The 21,786-nt window shown below is 40.4% G+C and overlaps 1 protein-coding gene across 1 annotated transcript in view; it reads right to left on the bottom strand.

Moving 5' to 3' along the window:
- The window catches only part of EXD1 (exonuclease 3'-5' domain containing 1), a 38,203-nt gene that overhangs the window by 15,517 nt on the left and 900 nt on the right, over positions 1 to 21,786 (bottom strand). The window contains exons 2-7 of the mRNA XM_007460158.1: positions 19,640 to 19,825; positions 16,211 to 16,279; positions 13,276 to 13,333; positions 12,878 to 13,005; positions 8,956 to 9,014; positions 5,809 to 5,895 (exon numbers count right to left, since the gene is read on the bottom strand). Of these exons, the coding sequence (XP_007460220.1) occupies positions 5,809 to 5,895; positions 8,956 to 9,014; positions 12,878 to 13,005; positions 13,276 to 13,333; positions 16,211 to 16,279; positions 19,640 to 19,772 (534 nt within the window). The 5' untranslated portion in view covers positions 19,773 to 19,825. The remainder of the gene's footprint in view (positions 1 to 5,808; positions 5,896 to 8,955; positions 9,015 to 12,877; positions 13,006 to 13,275; positions 13,334 to 16,210; positions 16,280 to 19,639; positions 19,826 to 21,786) is intronic.

The following is a 21,786-nucleotide window of genomic DNA, read 5'->3' as shown; positions in this document are numbered from 1 at the left end:
TATTCCTTTTATTTCTTTTTCTTCTCTGATTGCCGTGGCTAGGACTTCCAAAACTATGTTGAACTATATTGGTGAGAGTGGACATCCTTGTCTTATTCCTGATCTTAGAGTAAATGCTTTCAGTTTTTCACCATTGAGAATGATGTTTGCTGTGGCTGTGTTGTATATGGCCTTTATTATGCTGAGGTAGGTTCCCTCTATGCACAGTTTCTGGAGAGTTTTCATCATAAATCGGTGTTGAAATTTGTCAAAAGCTTTTTCTGCATCTATTGAGATGATTATATGGTTTTTCAATTTGTTAATATGGTGTATCACATCGATTGATTTGCGTATATTGAAGAATTCTTGCATCCCTGGGATAAATCCCACTTGATCATGGTGTATGATCCTTTTAATGTGTTGTTGGATTCTGTTTGCTAGTATTTTGTTGAGGATTTTTGCATCTATATTCATCAGTGATATTGGTCTGTAATTTTCTTTTTTTGTAGTATCTTTGTCTGGTTTTGGTATCAGGGTGATGGTGGCCTCATAGAATGAGTTTGGGGGTGTTCCTTCCTCTGCAATTTTTTGGAAGAGCTTGAGAAGGGTGGGTGTTAGCTCTCCTCTGAATGTTTAATAGAATTCACCTGTGAAGCCATCTGGTCCTGGGCTTTTGTTTGTTGGAAGATTTTTAATCACAGTTTCAATTTCATTACTTGTGAATGGTCTGTTCATATTTTCTGTTTCTTCCTGGTTCAGTCTTGGAAGGTTATACCTTTCTAAGAATTTGTCCATTTCTTCCAGGTTGTCCATTTTATTGGCATAGAGTTGCTTGTAGCTGTCTCTTAGGATGCTTTGTATTTCTGCTGTGTCTGTTGTAACATCTCCTATTTCATTTCTAATTTTATTGATTTGAGTCCTCTCCCTCTTTTCTTGATGAGTCTGGCTAATGGTTTATCAATTTTGTTTATCTTCTCAAAGAACCAGCTTTTAGTTTTATTGATCTTTGCTGTTGTTTTCTTTGTTTCTATTTCATTTATTTCTGCTCTGATCTTTATGATTTCTTTCCTTCTACTAACTTCGGGTTTTGTTTGTTCTTCTTTCTCTAGTTCCTTTAGGTGTAAGGTTAGATTGTTTATTTCAGATTTTTCTTGTTTCTTGAGGTAGGCTTGTATAGCTATAAACTTCCCTCTTAGAACTGCTTTTGCTGCATCCCATAGGTTTTGGATCGTTGTGTTTTCACTGTCATTTGTCTCTAGGTATTTTTTGATTTCCTCTTTGATTTCTTCAGTGATCTCTTGGTTATTTAGTAACGTATTGTTTAGCCTCCATTTGTTTGTGTTTTTTACATTTTTTTCCCTGTAATTGACTTCTAATCTCATAGCATTGTGGTCAGAAAAGATGCTTGATATGATTTCAATTTTCTTAAATTTACTGAGGCTTCATTTGTGATCCAAGATGTGATCTATCCTGGAGAATGTTCCGTGCACACTTGAGAAGAAAGAGTAACCTGCTGTTTTTAGATGGAATGTCCTATAAATATCAATTAAATCTATCTGGTCTATTGTGTCATTTAAAGCTTCTGTTTCCTTATTAATTTTCTGTTTGGATGGTCTGTCCATTGGTGTGAGGTGTTAAAGTCCCCCACTATCATTCTGTTACTGTCGATTTCCTCTTTTAGAGCTGTTAGCAGTTGCCTTATGTACTGAGGTGCTCCTATGTTGGGTGCATATATCTTTATTATTGTTATATCTTCTTCCTGGATTGATCCCTTGATCATTACGTAGTGTCCTTCCTTGTCTCTTGTAACATTCTTTATTTTATTTTATTTTATTTTATTTTATTTTATTTTTTTGGCGGTACGTGAGCCTCTCTGTTGTGCCCTCTTGCATTGCAGAGCACAGGCTCCGGACGCACAGGCTCAGCGGCCATGGCTCACGGGCCCAGCTGCTCCGCGGCATGTGGGATCTTCCGGGACCGGGGCACGAACCCGTGTCCCCTGCATTGGCAGGCGGACTCTCAGCCACTGCGCCACCAGGGAAGCCCCTATTTTAAAGTCTATTTTATCTGATATGAGTATTGCTACTCCAGCTTTCTTTTGATTTTCATTTGCATGGAATATCTTTTTCCATCCCCTCACTTTCAGTCTGTATGTGTCCCTAGGTCTGAAGTGGGTCTCTTGTAGACAGCGTATATATATATGGGTCTTGTTTTTGTATCCATTCAGCAAGCCTGTGTCTTTGGGTTGGAGCATTTCATCTGTTCATGTTTAAGGTAATTATCGATATGTATGTTCCTATTACCATTTTCTTAATTGTTTTGGGTTTGTTTTTCTAGGTCCTTTTCTTCTCTTGTGTTTCTCACTTAGAGAAGTTTCTTTAGCATTTGTTGTAGAGCTGGTTTGGTGGTGCTGAATTCTCTTAGCTTTTGTTTGTCTGTAAAGCTTTTGATTTCTCCATCGAATCTGAATGAGATCCTTGCTGGGTAGATTAATCTTGGTTGTAGCTTCTTCCCTTTCATCACTTTAAGTATATCATGCCACTCCCTTCTGGCTTGTAGAGTTTCTGTTGAGAAATTGGCTATTAACCTTATGGGAGTTCCCTTGTATGTTATTTGTCGTTTTTCCCTTGCTGTTTTCAATAATTTTTATTTGTCTTTAATTTTTGCCAATTTGATTTCTATGTGTCTCGGTGTGTTTCTCCTTGGGATTATCCTGTATGGGACTCGCTGCGCTTCCTGGACTTGGGTGGCTATTTCCTTTCCCATGTTAGGGAAGTTTCTGACTATAATCTCTTCAAATATTTTCTTGGGTCCTTTCTCTCTCTCTTCTCCTTCTGGGACCCCTATAATGCGAATGTTGTTGCATTTAATGTTGTCCCAGAGGTCTCTTAGGCTGTCTTCATTTCTTTTCATTCTTTTTTCTTTATTCTGTTCCGCAGCAGTGAATTCCACCATTCTGTCTTCCAGGTCACTTATCCGTTCTTCTGCCTCAGTTATTCTGCTCTTGATTCCTTCTAGTGTAGTTTTCATTTCAGTTATTGTATTGTTCATCTCTGTTTGTTCTTTAATTCTCCTAGATCTTTGTTAAACATTTCTTGCATCTTCTCGATCTTTGCCTCCATTCTTTTTCCGAGGTCCTGGATCATCTTCACTATCATTATTCTGAATTCTTTTTCTGGAAGATTGCCTATCTCCATTTCATTTAGTTGTTTTTCTGGGGTTTTATCTTGTTCCTTCATCTGATACATAGCCCTCTGCCTTTTCATCTTGTCTACCTTTCTGTGAATGTGGTTTTTGTTCCATAGGATGCAGGATTGTAGTTCTTCTTGCTTCTGCTGTCTGCCCTCTGGTGGATGAGGCTAAGAGGCTTGTGGAAGTTTCCTGATGGGAGGGACTGGTGGTGGGTAGAGCTGGCTGTTGCTCTGGTGGGCAGAGCTCAGTAAAACTTTAATCTGCTTGTCTGCTGATGGGTGGGGCTGGGTTCCCTCCCTGTTGGTTGTTTGGCCTGAGGCAACCCAACACTGGAGTCTACCCAGCCCTTTGGTGGGGCTGATGGCAGACTCTGAGAGGGCTCATGCCAAGAGGTACTTCCCACAACTTCTGCTGCCAGTGTCCTTGTCCCTTGGTGAGCCACAGCCACCCCCTGCCTCTGAAGGAGACCTTCCAACACTATCAGGTAGGTCTGCTTCAGTCTCCTCTGGGGTCACCGCTCCTCCCCCTGGGTCCCTATGTGCACACTACTTTGTGTGTGCCCTCCAAGAGTGGAGTCTCTGTTTCCCCCAGTCCTGCCAAAGTCCTGCAATCAAATCCCGCTAGCCAAAGTCTGATTCTCTAGGAATTCCTCCTTCCATTGCCAGACCCTCAGATTGGGAAGCCTGACATGTGGCTCAGAACCTTCACTCCAGTGGGTGACTTCTGGGGTATAAGTGTTCTCCAGTTTGTTAGTCACCCACCCAGCAGTTATGGGATTTGATTTTATTGTGATAGTGCCCCTCCTACCGTCTCACTGTGGCTTCTCCTTTGTCTTTGCATGTGGGGTATCTTTTTTGGTGAGTTCCAGTGTCTTCCTGTCAATGATTGTCCAGCAGTTAGTTGAGATTCTGGTGTTCTTGAAAGAGGGAGTGAGAGCATGTCCTTCTACTCCGCCATCTTGAACCAATCTCAAGCTTTTTAATTTGATGTTGTCCAAATTGTTTATTTTTGCTTTTGTTGTTTGTGGAGGTTTGTTTTAAATAATTTGCATTTGTGCTGCTAACTCTAACCTAGTCATCTAAAAACTAAGGTTTACCTAGAAAGTGCATGGAACAAGAGGGAGGTGCTTTAATCCCTGAGCAAAACTGGGCTTGATATCTCCATTCCTTACCCTTTGAGAAAGTAAACATTCCAGAGGAAAGAGTTCAAGAAGGCAGACTGCCAATCCTAATAAAAATATTCTCTCAGTAGGCTGATGTAGGTCTTCACTCAAAGGATGGAGGGGGCTTCCCTGGTGGCGCAGTGGTTGAGAGTCTGCCTGCTGATGCAGGGGACACAGGTAAAAAAAAAAAAAAAAAGGATGGAGGACATTGATTGGGAATTCAGCTGGCTTTCTTGGCCCACTCTCCCTTAAATACTGATGATGCTGAGTTTGATCCAAAGGTGGCTATCCATCCTCTAGCTATTCAAGGCTCACTACAAAGTTCTTTGGATATAATGGATATCCTCACCTACATCTCCTTGATCCAGGAAAATGAGAATGATGTGGCAGAAATCTACTGTGGAAATCTACCAACCAGAGAAAAGATAAGAAATTCTCCGTATTTCAGGACTTCCCTGGTGGTCCAGTGGTAAAGAATCTGCCTTACAATGCAGGGGACGCAGGTTCAATCCCTGGTCAGGGAACTAAGATCCCACATGCTGCGGGGCAACTAAGCCCGTGCACCAGCTACTGAGCTTGCGCACCTCAACTAGAGAGCCTGCGTGCCGCAAACTACAGAGCCCACACAGCCTGGAGCCCGTGCACCACAATGAAAGATCCTGCATGCCTAAGCGAAGGTCCTGTGTGCCACAACTAAGACCTGACACAGTGAAAAATAAATACAATAAATAAATCAATAATAAATCTTAAAAAAAAAAAAGAAATTCTCCATATGTCTAAGGCAAGAGAACAGAGCTGGGAAAGAAAACCTCAGGTAGAGCCTCAGACAGCAGAGACAGCAACGATGATTATAAAGCTCTTTCCTTTCTTTTTTTGGCTGCACCACACAGCATGCAGGATCTTAGTTCCCTGACCAGGGATCAAACCTGTGCAGTACAAGCACGGAGTCTTTTTTTTTTTTAATTTATTTTTGGCTGCGTTGGGCCTTCGTTGCTGCGCGCAGGCTTTCTCTAGTTGCAACAAGCGCCGGCTTCTCACTGTGGTGGCTTTTCCTGCGGAGCACGGGATCTAGGCACGTGAGCTACAGTAGTTGTGGCATGCGGGCTCACTAGTTGTGGCTCACGTTCTAGAGCGCGGGCTTAGTAGTTGTGGCACATGGGCTTAGTTGCTCTGCAGCATGTGGGATCTTCCCCGACCAGGGCTCGAACCCATGTCCCCTGCATTGGCAGGCAGATTCTTAACCACTGAGCAACCACGGAAGTCCCAGAAGCAAGAAGTCTTAACCACTGGACCACCAGGGAAGTCCCTAAAGCTCTTTCCTTTGAAAATAATAAACTGAGTACAAGAAAATTGAAAGGCATTCCAAACAAGCTATAGGACAGTGACACTGGGGTGACATAAAAAAGACAATTAAAATAAATTTACCAGTGAATCTACAATTATTTCAAAATAAAAAGTTTTAAGAAATCTTTTACCTGAAGCCAACACAGTCTCCCATGACGACACACATTAGCTCCTTCTGCTGCCACACTCAGGACACTTTGCTTCTTGATGTGGAGCATCTGGTAAGAAAAGGAAGAAAATAAAAATCTCCAGGAAATAAATGTTGCAATTATGACATCATGAATGGCACAAGTAAAATGGCTAGAAATAAACAAAGTGGATCATATTTTTTTAAACTTACAAAATCCGAAACACATGTCTGCTTCACACACACACACACACACACACACACACACACACACACACACACACAAATCACATTGAATGCTTCTGATCCTCTTTTCAGGGTTCACAAAGTTATTCCACAACTGGAAAATAAATCATTCATATTGCAAATGCTAATAAGAGTTGAAAACTCAGATACCTTTTGTTACCACTGGTGTTACAGTGAAAGGTTTCTAGTCTTTATGGCAAGATTTCTAATGCAAAGAACAGCAATTTACTGTACCTAAAGGGAACTCACAAAGTGGCTGAGTCTCACAGTATCTACTGTTCAGAATGAGAGAAACACAGACTTAATAGGTCCTTTAAAGTCTTGGATTCATTAAATTATTCAAAACTGAAATAGGGGTATCCTGGAAACATATGCTGGTCCTCTTATTATCTATATTCTTATCATATTTCAAAACATTATACAATTCTAAAATCTTTACTGCATAATCCATGAAAATATCTGCATGGCACAAGATTCTCTCCATTTTACAGGTAGATAAATTACTCAAGAATAGAAAGGCAAAGTAACTTACACTAGCACAATATCTTCCTTTACAGAGCATAAAGTGTTCTATATTCTGAGTATCTTTCATCAATGATTAAAAAAAGGGGACTGAACTTCAGTTCCATTCTCAATCAATAAGAAGGCTGCAAAACTGGGAACAAAAGCTGTATTTCCCTATTGATAAGAATTTCCAACCAACTCTTTAAATTTCCAGAGCAAAAGTTCTTATCCTATTATTTGTTGTTGTTGTCATGGACGCTTTAAAGCATCTGTTGATATATAAAGAATTCTTGTAACTCAATTAAAATGGCAAATGAATAGATATTTCTCTAAAGAAGATATACAAATAGCCAATAAGCCTATATGGAAAAAGAATCTAAAAAAGAGTGGATATATGTATAGGTATAACTGATTCACTTTGCTGTACACCTGAAACTAACACAACATTGTAAATCAACTATACTCCAACAAAAATTTTTTAAAAAAAGAAAAAAAATAGCCAATAAACACATGTAAATATGCTTAACACTATTAGCCTTCAGGGAAATGCAAATCAAAACCACAACAAGGGCTTCCCTGGTGGCGCAGTGGTTGAGATTCCACCTGCTGATGCAGGGAACACGGGTTCGAGCCCCGGTCCAGGAAGATCCCACATGCCGCGGAGCGGCTGCGCCCGTGAGCCATGGCCACTGAGCCTGCGTGTCCGGAGCCTGTGCTCCACAACGGGAGAGGCCACAACAGTGAGAGGCCCGCGTACCGAAAAACAAAAACAAAAACAAACAAACAAAAAAAACCCAAAACCACAATGAGATACTACTTCACACCACTAGGATGGCTATAATTAAAATGACAGATAATGGTGTCAGTAAGAATGTGGAGAAATTGGAACCCTCACGCCCTGCTGGTGGGAAAGTAAAGTGGTGCAGCAGCTTTGCAAAACAGTATGGCCAATCCTCAAAAAGTTAAACACAGAGTTATTACGTGAGCCAGCAATTCCACTTGTAAGTATCTATCCAACAGAAATGGAAACATGTCCACACAAAAACTTGTATATGTATGTTCACAGCAGCACTATTCATAATAGCCAAAAAGTAGAAACAACCCAAATGTCCATCAAATGGTGAAAGGATAAATGAAATGTGGTATATCCATTCAAAGGAATATTATTTGGCAACAAAAATAAGTGAAATACTGATACACGCTATAACATAGATAAACCTTGAAAATATTACGCTATGCAAAAGAAGCCAAGCCAATCACAAATGACCACACATCGTATGATCCCATTTATATGAAATGTCCTAAACAGGCACATTCATAGAGGCAGAAAATAGATTAGCGGTTGCCGGGGGCTGGGGGTACTCAGAAGGGATTAGAGGTGTTAGCTAAGGAATATGGGGTTTCCTTTTGGGGTATTAAAAATGTTCTAAAATTCACTGTGGTGATGGATGTACAATTCTGTGAATATGCTAAAATCCAGTGAAGTGTACATTTTAAATTGGTAAATTTTATGGCATGTGAATTATATCTCAATAAAGCTGTTTAAAAAACAAAGAATCTGCTGAAAGCTAACCCTCTCTTAAAAAATACACCTGTGCATACACGAGCATAAGCTTGCTCCTAAACAAAACCTTAACGACTTCCCTAAAGTCTAACTGTGAACCATAGCCTAGGCTGAATAATTAGTTACTGCCACATCTCAAATTAAAAAATATTATAGAGAAATTGCCTAAATAGAGCATCTAGACTGGTCTTTTAAAAATATAAGTAAAAAAATTTCTCACTCTCCTCTAAAACTGCCAATGGCTCTCCATCTTACTCAAGTCAAACTCAAAATCCTTATGTCTACCTGACCTGCCTCCTGCCCCCTTCCATTCTCTAACATTCTTTTTCACTGTGGTCCTGCCACAATGACCTCCCTGCTGTTCCTCCACACAAGTCAAGTGTGCTTCAGCCTCAGGGCCTCTGCACTTGTAATTATGCCTTCTTTAAGTTTTTTACTACACATCCACATGGTTAGCTCCCTTACTTCTTTTAGATCTCTGTTCCAATGTCACCTCTTCACAGAGGTTTTCTCTGTCTACCCTAAATAAAATAGGAACTCCCTGTCATTCTATTCACCATACTATACGTTTTTTTCATAGCACTTACCACCAGTTGATATACAATTATGTGTTTATTTTCTTGCATTAAAATAAGCTCCTTCAGGGCTAGAACTTTGTCTTGATTATTATTATAACCCAGACCTCAGAACAATGCCTGGCAAATAGCTGGCTCTCAGATGTTTTGTTAACTCATTAGGAAAAACATTAATGATCTTATAATAAGAGAGAAATTTATGAAACATAGACATGATACCCATTTGCAGACAATACGAAGAATGATTGAGGGCAATACTTACTGCAGCACCAAATTTCTGCTGGAAATGATCAATGACTGTGTATGTCACCTCCTCTTCCTCTACAGGAGAATATTATTATAGATATTTGTCTTCCTTGGCAATAGAATAGCCCTCCCACTAATTTTAGCCATAATCCTAAAGTCCTACTCTATTGCAACTCAAATGTCTAGAACTACTGAGACTAAGCCTAGAATACTGAGAACTATTTCATTATCACCTGCGTCAGCCCATCCGGTAGTGAACACTATTAGCATCCTATTTGTCAGTTGAGAATAAACAAAAGCCCAACTGATGATATCTTATAAAATAAAATATTTACTCATTTCCTTTGATAATCCAGTAATGTTTCCTTCATCATAAGTTTATGTCTTGAATACTTCAAGACATGGACTTTTAAAAAAAAATTTTATACAATTTTTGAAGATTACTCTCCATTTACAGTTATTAGAAAACATTGGCTATATTCCCCGGTGTTGTACAATACATCCTTGTAGCCTATCTTATATCCAATAGTTTGTAACTCCCACTGCTCCACCCCTACATACCCCCCACACTGGGAACCACTAGTCTGTTCTCTGTATCTGTGAGTCCGCTTCTTTTTTGTTACAGTCACTAGTTTGTTGTATTTTTTAGATTCCACATATAAGTGATATCATACAGTATTTAAGACATGCATTTTCTAAAAGCACATTCATAATAAAAAATAATAGTTTAAAATAAATTAGTCCTGGAGATGGACCAATGTCCACACGTTTGGAATTCTCTGGATCCTGAAAATTAATTATTTTTCTAATTATGTAATTTAAAAGATTAGAGGTACAGCATAACATATAGTTCTTCTTCATCTCCCAAACTTTAAAACTCTGGAGTGGCTCAGGACATAGTCCATAAACCACTTCCTTTTTTCTATCCATACTTACTCTCTTGGTGATATCATCTAGTCTCAAGGCTTTAAATATCATTTATAGGCTAGATCTTGAATTTATATCTCCACCTCAAATCTTTGTCTTCAGCTCTCAGCTTACACTCAAACTTAGGTTGACCAAAACTAAACTCCTAACCATCTCCCGAAAACCTTTCCCACCCAGAATCCTTCCCATACTTCAGGCTGCTCAAGCCCAAACCCCTGAAATCATCCTTGTTTCCTCTTTTTCTCTCACAACCACATCTAATCTGTCAGTGCATTGTGTTGGCTCCACCTCAACATACATGCAGAATTCCACTTCTTACCAACCATATTGCCACCACGAGGGTCCAAACCACCATACCCACTAAACAAAATTATTTCAGTAGCCTCCTAACTAGTATTCATGCTCTTACGTTGGCCCTCCTCTCAGCATCTATACAGCATCCAGAGGGATTTTGTAAAAACAGAAGTCAGATCATGTTACTCTTCTGCTCAAAACTCTCCAATGGAAAATAGAAGTTTTAAAAAATGCCTTCTAGGGCTTCTCTGGTGGCGCAATGGTTGAGAGTCTGCCTGCCGATGTAGGGGACATGGGTTCGTGCCCCAGTCTGGGAAGATCCCACATGCCGCGGAGCGGCTGGGCCCGTGAGCCATGGCCGCTGGGCCTGCGCAACCGGAGCCCATGCTCCACAACAGGAGAGGCCACAACAGTGAGCGGCCCACGTACCACGAAAAAAAAAAAAACCTATAATAGTACAAAAATAGAAATACTTAGGGATAAATATGGCAAAAGATGTGTAAGACATACAATGAGAACTACAAAACACTGCTGAGAAATTAAAGATCTAAATAAATGTAGAGGTATACTGGGTTAATGGAATGGAATACTCAACACTGTTAAGATGTCAATATTCCCCAAACTGATCTATCAATTCATTGTAATCCCAAAAAAGATTCCAGCAGAGTTTTTTCTTTTTTGGTAGAAATTAACAAGCTGATTCTAAAATTCATAGGGAAGGGCTTCCCTGGTGGCGCAGTGGTTGAGAGTCCGCCTGCCGATGCAGGGGACGTGGGTTCGTGCCCCGGTCTGGGAAGATCCCACATACCACGGAGCGGCTGGGCCCGTGAGCCATGGCCGCTGGGCCTGTGCATCCGGAGCCTGTGCTCCGCAACGGGAGAGGCCACAACAGTGAGAGGCCCGCGTACCAAAAAAAAAAAAAAAAAAAATTCTAAAATTCATAGGGAAATGCAAAGAACAAAGAACAGCTCAAACAACTTTGAAAAAGAACAAAGTTGGAGAACTAATACTACCTGTTTTCAAGACCTATCATAAATCAACAATAAACAAAACAGTCTAGTATTGGTGTAGAGATAGAAAAATTAGATCAATGTAGCAGAATAGAGTGTCCATAAATAAATAAACCTATATACATATGGAAAACTGATTTTTGACAAAGGTGCAAAGGTAACTGAAGGAAGAAAATATAGACTTTTCAATAAATGGTGCTGGAATAATTGGATGTCCATATGGAAAAAAAAAACCTTGTCCATATCACATCATATACAAAAATTAAAATGGATCATACAGGAATAAAGACGCAGATGTAGAGAATGGACTTGAGGACACGGGGAGGGGGAAGGGGAAGCTGGGACAAAGTGAGAGAGTGGCATGGACATATATACACCATCAAATGTAAAACAGATAGCTAGTGCGAAGCAGCCGCATAGCACAGGGAAATCAGCTCAGTGCTTTGTGACCACTTAGAGGGGTGGGATAGGGAAGATGGGAGGGAGACGCAAGAGGGAGGAGATACGGGGATATATGTATATGTATAGCTGATTCACTTTGTTGTAAAGCAGAAACTAACACACCATTGTAAAGCAATTATACTCCAATAAAGATGTTTAAAAAAAGTATATATAAACATTAAAAAAAAAGGATCATAGACCTAAATGTAAAACCTAATATGTCTAGAAGAAAACAAAGGAGAAAATCTTTGTGACTTTGAGCGAGGAGAGATTACTTAGATATGACATCAAAAGCACAATCCATAAAAGAAAGAAAATGGATAAATGGTACTTCAAAATTTAAAATGTCTGCTCTTCAAGAGATGCTTTAAGAGAATGAAAAGACAAACCACAGACTTGGAGAAAACATTTGCAAAGCATATATTTGAGAAAAGACTTGTATCCAGAATATATAAAGGACTCCCAACACTGAATAATAAGAGAACAGTCCAATAAGAAAATGAACAGAAGATATGGATAGACATTCACCAAAGATATTCAGATGCCAAATAAGCACATTAAAAAATCCTCAACATCCTTAGTCATTAGGGAAATGAAAAAAACAACCAAGCAACCTCCAATGGCTTCTCTTCTCACTGCAGAGTAAAAGCCAAGTCCTTTCAATGATCTACAAAGTCTTCCATGATCCACTCACCCCACTTCATCCCCTACTGCTCTCCTTGCTCCAGCTACACTCATCTCCTTGCTGTCCCTTCAAGATCATGGCATGTTCCTCTATCAGGCCTTTGCATCTGCTAATTTTTTATGCCTAAAAACCATTCCCCCCAGATATTCATACATCTTGGTCCCTCACTTCCTTCAAGCCTTTACTTCAAATGTCACTATTTCAACAAGACCTGTCCTGGACACTCAAAAATTGTAAAACTACCCTCTCCACACATTTCTTCTTTTTCTTCTGTTTTTTTCTACTTAACATGTGGCACCAGCATACTATATAGTATACTAATTTATCTTATTTAGTGTGTTTCCTGCACCATAACTCGATAAAGGTAGAGATACCAAACTTTGGTATCCCCAATGTCTGGCATATAGTGTGCACTCAAATATGAAATAAACAAATGAATCATGATATTTTATCTTAATTCGGACCCTAGAAACAACAGCCTAGCTGAGAATTCCACATAGAACCTTGACTCGGGGTTATACCAACTCTGAAGAGTTCTGAACCACAAGAGAGCCTAGAAAATTCAGAGCCCTGGTACTCACCTGATGGGCTGTACTTGAGGTCATTTAGCAGAGTAGTGGTTGGTGCCTCAGAGGCAGGAGAAGCAGGCTTATATACATTTAGGTCTTCATCTTTTATTGTATCCATCCTGTTTCTTTCTGTATTTAGACTATGCTTACAAAAAACAACACTTAGGTGAACTTGTTCCTTGTTGTTAATGCCATACACACATCAGTGGTAAGGACTCTGGATCTTTCATAGAGAACCCATTCATCCACTGTTTACACTGATTTGAAGATACCATCTAAAGATGGAAGGAAACACCCACCTATTTCTTCTCATTTTAGGAATTACACAGCTAGCAAATTACAGTTAAGGCTTTCTACCCTAATGTGTACATCTGGGTAACATCATAATTAAGAAAATCATTCCATCATACCTAACAGAAGATGCCTTTTCTCTTACTGCACCTTGTTCTTCTTCATCCAGTAGTTCCACTGTAAAATAACCAAATGGCTTCCAACAGGGCTTCCAATCTGAAAGCAGTTAACTATCCCTCTGTCCCCTCCACACGCACAGTTTGATTATGTAACACAGACAGTAATTGGGAATGAAATGTTAGTCCATAGAGGCTTCATCGGCCAGCAATAAATAGAGCAGAAAAGACTATCCAAAGTGCTGAAGACCCCTAATCTTACATCCCTACATAGCTTCCTTGGTCATTTAGCAGGATTAGGAACCTCTCTACATATCCACTTTACCCTTTTTTGTTCCAGGACACCTTTGTGGTCATGCAGAATGGTTCTAGAGATATCTTTTCTTTCCTATTTATTCCCATCCTAATGCATTTTCCTTCACACTATGTACTGTTTGGGGGTTTTCTCTTAAATCATTCACACTGTCCCTTCCACTTTCTCAGGCTGGTGCATTAACAGTTCAGTGATGTGAAAGGTAATAAAAGCTAGATTGGAAATTGCAAAAGAAATATGAGAGAAACATTCCACAGAGGCTCTGAAACCATTTATTTTTAACCTAACAGTTCACGGAATACAGGGAAATATGTATATCATTGATTCTAAGATGCACATTTTAAACAACTCTGAAATGGGTTATGATTTACAGTAAATGCACATGATAGTTTAATTGGCAGCTTCTTTTTCTTTCTTAGGGTGGGAAAAGAAATAATGCACATTGTCATTAATGGCATCTAAGATTCAATTAAGTACCCTTAGGTACTTTTCATGGAAAAAGTTTCTCAGGGGCAACTATGTTTCAAATGTCTCTTTCTCCTACACTGTCTAGAAGTGTTGAGTCTGGGTCAGAGAAAGTAAAATTCACTCAAAACTCGGATTAATCAATTATTATCCTTTATCTTGATAATTCTTATTCAAGGTGCTTTTCAGGGAGAACCCTCTATGGCTGATTGAGCCACAGGGCAAAGAAAGAAGAAGGCGGCCATCCTTTAAGCCTAGAAATTATAAACAAAGGCCAAGCCCTGAGAATGAATTTAGGAAGAAATGAATCCATGTGTACAGATCACAAAGCTGGTCAGTGGTCAGCCTTCTCCTGAGTTAGGAGATAGTAGTAGTGATTCCTTCATTTTTCTTTACAAACTCACCCACAGCCTAGCTTTTGTTCCAGTCCAGAGCTCTGTTCTACTGCAAATTCTAACAGTTAACACACAATTAACAATCCCTCTACTTCCACCACCATCACTGCCATTTTTAAAAGGTGCTCAAAGGACAAAGAGTGTTTACAGTAGCGTACTCAGTAAGAAACGACAGTTATATAAGCTGGCTGGGGACTTCCCTGGTGGTTCCATGGCTAAGACTCCACGTTCCCAGAGCAGAGGGGCCTGGGTTCGATCCCTGGTCAGGGAACTAGATCCCACAGGCCGCAACTAAAGATCCCACATGCCATAACTAAAGATCATGCATGCCACAACTAAAATATCCTGCATGCCACAATTAAGACCTGACGTAGCCACAGAAAGAAAGAAAGAAATACTAAAAAAAAAAAAAAGCTGGCTGGACTTGTCTGCTTTAAAGTAGGTCTTGATTGGCAGGAGTCCTTTCCTTTCCTCATATCTGCCCCAATGGTAAGAAATGTACAGTTCTATGAGGTTCCAGCTCACCCATTCCGCCACCCCCCTCCACCCCACACTGATATTCACTCGTCCTTGGAAGGCTTTTTGCTTTTGAGTTCTTGAAAGAATAGTTCTTGTTCCTAACCCTTTTCTCTTACCTCATTTGGCTTGTCTGAAGCACACTGACCAGATGAGCTTCTGTAGCTCTTCCTTTAGGCAAACAATTGTATCTATTCTTGCTAAATTGTTTTAGCTGGCAGAAATAAAGAACAGGGCTACTTCCCACAATTCCAAAATCCCAAAAGGTCTGAAAACCAAAAATTCTTTGTAACTCTTTTGGCAGCAAAACCTGAACTGACATACTATTTACAGTCCTATTTTATTCCACTTAATATGATTATCCATCCGTTTCTCTGTAGAAATGTGTCTTATTACAGAGTGCTGACCAGACCCACTTGAGGTGTTATGTAATATGACCAGTATATACCCTTTGTTAGCTTTTCGAAAAATCCAGAACTAGCCTGAGATATGAAACATTTGGCCCCAAGGTTTCAAATAAGGGACTGTGAATGTACTGTGAATGTCTGGTGTTAAATTCACTTGCTGAGCAAGACAGTTCCTTTCTTTTTTTTTTTTTTTAATTAATTAATTAATTTATTTTTGCTGCATTGGGTCTTCGTTGCCGTGCACGGGCTTTCCCCAGTTGTGGCGAGCGGGGGATACTCTTCGTTGAGGTGCATAGCTTCTCACTGGGGTGGCTTCTCTTCTTGAGGTGCATGGGCTCTAGGACTGCGGGCTTCAGTTGTTGTGGCACAAGGGCTGGGATCAGTAGTTGTGGCTCGCGGGCTCTAGAGCACAGGCTCAGTAGTTGTGGTGCACGGGCTTAGTTGCTCCATGGCACGTGGGATCTTCCCGGACCAGGGATCAAACCCGTGTCCCCTGCATTGGCAGGCAGATTCTTAACCACTGCGCCACCAGGGAAGCCCGACAGTTCTTTCTGTTCAGATTCCTAACTCTGCCTGCGAGCTGAGTCTCTAGTACTGAGTACCAGATGTCCTCACATTGTAAAACCAACATGATTAAAATTCTCTACGACTGTTCTGCTCATAGTACCTCCCGAAACAGTAAGATAAGGGACAATTCCCAAATACCAGCTTTAAGAGTTCATAAATGCAAGATAACATCTTAGTTTTTCCTCCCACCCCCAAACACTGAAATGAGGCAGAGCAATGAGTTTATTGCTACTTCAAATCCCAATACCAGCATTTAGGGACCATGAAGTTCTCACCATTCACAATCTCGTGTCCAAAAAACATCTTCACTCCTGGGACACTTCGATCAGTCTCCACATTCTTCACTGTTATAGAAAACAATTCATTTGGTTGATAAAAGGTAATATTCCCTAAAACTATAAGAAAATATGTCTCACAAAAGTGCCCAAATCTGAGTTTTATAAAAATCCCTAAATTATCTTCCCCAAGGAATAAAAATTACAAAGCTACAACCTTGATTTTTACTCCACCTAACTCCAGAAAAAAACTTAAGTCATCTGACTACTTCTAGAGTCCACACCCTGTTTCATGTCACTCTACATGCTCGAGCTATTAATTGTCAGAGACAACAATCCAACTCCTGGCCCAATTACAGGCTCTTCTATGAGTAGGTAAGGGAGTTGGGAGAAGTTTATTTGTCATGTTTACAATACAGTGTCATTTTTTTCTAGACGGCAGTGCTCACAGCAGCTGTATATTTCCACATTTCTCAGCAATCCAAAACAAACGAGTTTTACCTTCACTAGTCCACTGAATATATTCTTACATAGGTCAAAGATCACCAACTGCCTATTTGTCAAATCCCCAAAAATGTTTACAATCTTATACTTGGTTCCCATGCACCAACTGACAATACTGTTCTCTCCTTTCTTCTTTGGCTTACAGGACACTCTTAGTGTTTATTTCTTTTCCTACTAATTATCTAAAGCCACCACACTGAGCACCCACTCCAAACCAGGCATCTTGCTAATTATTTGCCTGTGTTTGACTAACCAGTAACATAATGAGATAGGCATTTCACTATCTCCATTATGGAGGAATTTGAGGCTCAGAAAGGTTGAATAACCTGCTCAAGGTCACACTACTAGTAAAAGATAGTCAGGATTCAAAACCAGGCCTCAATGATTTTTTTTTTTTTTTTGCAATACGCGGGCCTCTCACTGCTGTGGCCTCTCCCGTTGCGGAGCACAGGCTCCGGACACGGAGACTCAGTGGCCATGGCTCACGGGCCCAGCTGCTCCGCAGCATGGGGGATCTTCCCAGACCGGGTCACGAACCCGTGTCCCCTGCATCGGCAGGCAGACTCTCAACCACTGCGCCACCAGGGAAGCCCCTCAATGATTTTAATAAACATCTTGTAACCAGTGTTCCACTGTCTCCCTGATTTGCTCCTTCCAGTCTCCTTAGCTGTCTCTACCACCACCGCTTGCCCCTTACACACTGATAATCCCTACGGTGATATTCTTCCTTCTCCTTGAATGATCACATTAACTTCCTAGTTGTCCTGACATACATTATTTTTCCAGTATGGAGCACTTCTCTGAGCTCCACTCTCATTTTCAACTAATAGCAGACTTACTGCAATATTTTTCAAATTGATCATTATCTTCTCCCACGAACCAACAAACCTGTTCCTCTTCCCATTTCTATCAATTAATAATAGTACTATACACATAATCTGAGTTATAAATGTAGGAGGCTCTTTGACTATCTAATTCAGCAGTCCCCAACCTTTTTGGCACCAGGGACCGGTTTCGTGGAAGACAATTTTTCCATGGACTGGGGTGGGGGGATGGTTTCGGGCTGATTCAAGCACATTACATTTATTGTGCACTTTATTTCTATTATTATTACATTGTAATATGTAATGAAATAATTACACAACTCACCATAATGCTGACAGGAGGTGGAGCTCAGGCAGTGCAAGTGATGGGGAGCGGCTGTAAATACAGATGAAGCTTTGCTCGCTCGCCTGCCATTCACCTCCTGCTGTGCAGCCCGGTTCCTAACAGGCCATGGACTAGTACCGGTCTGGGGACTGGGGACCCCTGATCTAACTGATTACTAGGTTACTTATCCTCATTCCTAAGCATTTCTAGAATCTGTCTTCTCTTCTCCATTCCTTGCCAAACCTTAGCTCTGACTCCCATCATTTCCTCTTTATTGGGTCCCTTGATTGTCTAAATAGTCCCTGTCTATTCTCCTTGTCTCTAGTTTATTGCTACTTCAAACCTTCCTTCATGCTACTGTCATAGTGATGTCACTCCCTGCTTTGTCCAAATGGTACATAAATTAGTAAGCAGATGTAACAGTTCCACCATCAATTCCTCCTTTGGGAAGCCTTCCCCACTGTCCTAACCCTACCATTCTCAGATCTATATTAGCTGAAATTTTGTGTTTCCACAGCATCCTGTGCGTCCCTCTATCACAGAGGGTATCACACTGCATTACACCTTTCTACTTGTTTACCTGTCTCCTTACTAGACAAAGTTTTTTGAGGACAGAGACCATGTTATTCTTATCCATATCCCTGGTACCCAGCACAGTGCCTGGGATATAAAACTCAGTAAATGATTACCAAATGAATTAATATTGCAAAAGCCTGGTATAGTCCCATCCTAGCCTACAAAAGTCTATTTTAACTCATAATATGGCTTAACAATAACACTAATCCCTCAAATGTCATTTACACGTTTCAACTGTGAACTTGAAATTTATTGTGCCAGGAAATCAACACTCTTAACAAGTCAATATTCTAGCTGAATAAAAACTATATATTGGGGCTTCAAGGTGAGCACATGGAGGAGGCTAAGATGGTGGCATGCCTAGAGAGGGTAGAAACTCTGAGCCCCTTCCCACATACCTTGCCCTATAAATCTCTTCCATCTGGCTGTTCCTGAATTTTATCCTTTAAAAATGAATTGGAGGGCTTCCCTGGTGGCACAGTGGTTGAGAGTCCGCCTGCCGATGTAGGGGACACGGGTTCGTGCTCCGGTCCGGGAAGATCCCACATGCCCCGGAGCGGCTAGGCCTGTGAGCCATGGCCGCTGAGCCTGCGCGTCCGGAGCCCGTGCTCCGCAACGGGAGAGGCCACAACAGTGAGAGGACCGCGTACCGCAAAAAAAACCAAAAAAGAATTGGAATTGAAACTGGGAGGTGTAAAGGCTACCTTGTGACCAAGAGGATAACACATGGTAGCTGAGGTGGCAGAGCAGGAGCACAAGACACCTGATCCCTCCTGGTATCTTTCAGCCACTACACTATTCCTCAGTAGTCTACCTCTGGGCTTCTTTTTGCATGAGAAAAATTAACCCCTTACAGTCTTTGTGAATTTGTCTGTTGAAGCCAAAAGCAATTCTAATACAGTGGTTATTTTTAATTTCAAGGTGCATATGGAGAAAATTAAAAGAAGTACCCAGTTAAAAAAAACTCTCTATACTGAAAATTTCCACTATCATGTCAATAAAAGTATAGAAGTGGGAACAAGCCAGCATATGCAGCCATGTTGCTCTGTTAGGGAAAACAGCATTCTAATCCTCCTCCCACCCTTACCCTAAAATAGGAATAATGCCACTCTCCCAGTTGCTAAGGGAGCGCAGAACCATCACCCAAACTGAGTTATTAGTCTCCTAAAAGGCAGGAGATTATGAGAAATAAAATGAGACCTTTCTTCAGGACAACAATCTTGTTAGGGTCCACATGCTGGAGCACTCCCTCAAAGATGCCACAAACCAATGTGAGTTTCACTCTTCTCCACAAAATCTGGTTGAGGAAATGGTAGTCACTGCTGGGATCCATGCTATTTGATTCCAAAAGGAGTCTTCAAATAATCTTCTTTAAGTATCCAAACCCTTGAAAATAAAAGAGATCTATGATTTTTTAAATATTTTGGGGAAAATGGGGTTATTTTTCCTTTCCCCATACCTGGGATAAGAAAAATTAAAATATTAGAGAAATTCAATTCTGTTCATCTTTTTAGAATGATAATGAGAAAAATATCATTGCAAGCACCAACTCTAATTTATACATGGGAAACTGAAAAGTTATGACTTCAGGCAAGGGCTTCCCTGGTGGCGCAGTGGTTGAGAATCTGCCTGCCAATGCAGGGGACACGGGTTCGAGCCCTGGTCTGGGAGGATCCCACATGCCGCAGAGCAACTGGGCCCGTGAGCCACAACTACTGAGCCTGCGCGTCTGGAGCCTGTGCTCCGCAACAAGAGAGGCCGTGACAGTGAGAGGCCCACGCACCGCGATGAAGAGCGGCCCCCACTTGCCACAACCAGAGAAAGCCCTCGCACAGAAACAAAGACCCAACACAGCAAAAATAAATTAATTAATAAACTCCTACCCCCAACATCTTCTTTAAAAAAAAAAAAAGACTTCAGGCCAGGTGGGTTTGACGTCTTTGTCTATAAAATGGCCTAATATCACTTTTCCTTCCTTAGCTAAATGGAATAAGAAGAACATTTAGAGGCTTTTTAATAGCACATGCATACATCATTTTAACAGCAACCAAAAAAACTAAAAGACCAAATGAAAAAAAATGATATTGGCAAAGACCTGCCAACACATTGCAATAAATTGTTTACCCGGGAACGTCTGAGATCTAACCTCTTCTAGATGAAGCCTCTTCTAGGTTAATCACATTTCCAGAGTTTCACACTGTAACCAACCAAAGAATAAGTGACTTAGAACTATCATAATTTGCGCATTACCAATCCAGCTGCCATGTCACTGCGAGGGCCATTCCACCCCACCCTGGCCACAGCTCAGGGACTGGGCTGCTGTAATGTCACCAGCCATGTGCAGCCTGACAGATTAACTGACACATGCCACACACTGGTTTTGTAAAATTCAACTGTTTTTGTAAAAATGATGCATGCTTATAAAAAGGATAACAATGCAGAAATGTACAAAGAAAAAACTTTATCTTGCAGAAATAGCTATCATTCATAGTAGACATTCGTATAATCCTTAGTGTAATACTGTAAATTAAAGGATGAATCCTTTTTTTAAAAAGTATCTTTTAGAACAATCCTGTTATTCGGATGTTTTTGTATTTAGAACCTCAGCTAAGTGTTCCTCCACAGTGGTTAAATTTAAAAGTGGCTTGCCTTTGCCCCACTTGGAATAGTCAACCAGTGAATTTTGCAATTTAGTTTAACTATAAAACACTGACTAAATAACTAAGGCCCAATTTGACTAGGAAGAGGTGAGAAGTTACATAGCATTTTTAACCAGATAAATAACTTACACTTTAATATTTTAAGGTCTAGCAAGTGCCTTCACAACTATTATTTGTTGCCTACAACAACTACCTAATTTACAGATGTAGAAACTGAGGCTTAAAGATTTAAGACACCTGCCCAAAGTTACACAGCTAGAAGGTAATGGAACCTGAACTAAAACCAGGTCCTTAGTGGAGGATGTGTGCAGTCTACTGCAAGACAAAGTGTTATGCATCCAGAGAGAACATAAAACAAGTCACCAGAGTGCCTGGAAAAATCATTCTTCTTTGTTCAAGTCAATCCAACTGGTAAAAGGGGAATTTTTACAGAAATAAAAGAAAACATAAAACTGGAAAAAACAGCCCTTAATAGAGGTAAAAATTAATTTATATTTTTAAAAGATACATAAGAAATATGCTTGTGAAATGCCTGGATAATAAAGAAATGTTAAAGTAAATCAGAAAAACATTAACACAAAGCAAAGAAAGCGTCGACTGAGGATGGTTGAAAAAGGTTAAGATTCAAGATTAGGGGCTTCCCTGGTGGCGCAGTGGTTGAGAGTCCGCCTGCCGATGCAGGGGACA

The sequence above is a fragment of the Lipotes vexillifer genome, unplaced genomic scaffold (assembly GCF_000442215.2).
Source record: "Lipotes vexillifer unplaced genomic scaffold, Lipotes_vexillifer_v1.1 scaffold408, whole genome shotgun sequence".
NCBI classification, from domain to species: domain Eukaryota; kingdom Metazoa; phylum Chordata; class Mammalia; order Artiodactyla; family Lipotidae; genus Lipotes; species Lipotes vexillifer.
The sequence above is the reverse complement of the archived record's forward strand: the minus strand, read 5'-3'. Positions and strand labels throughout refer to the sequence as shown.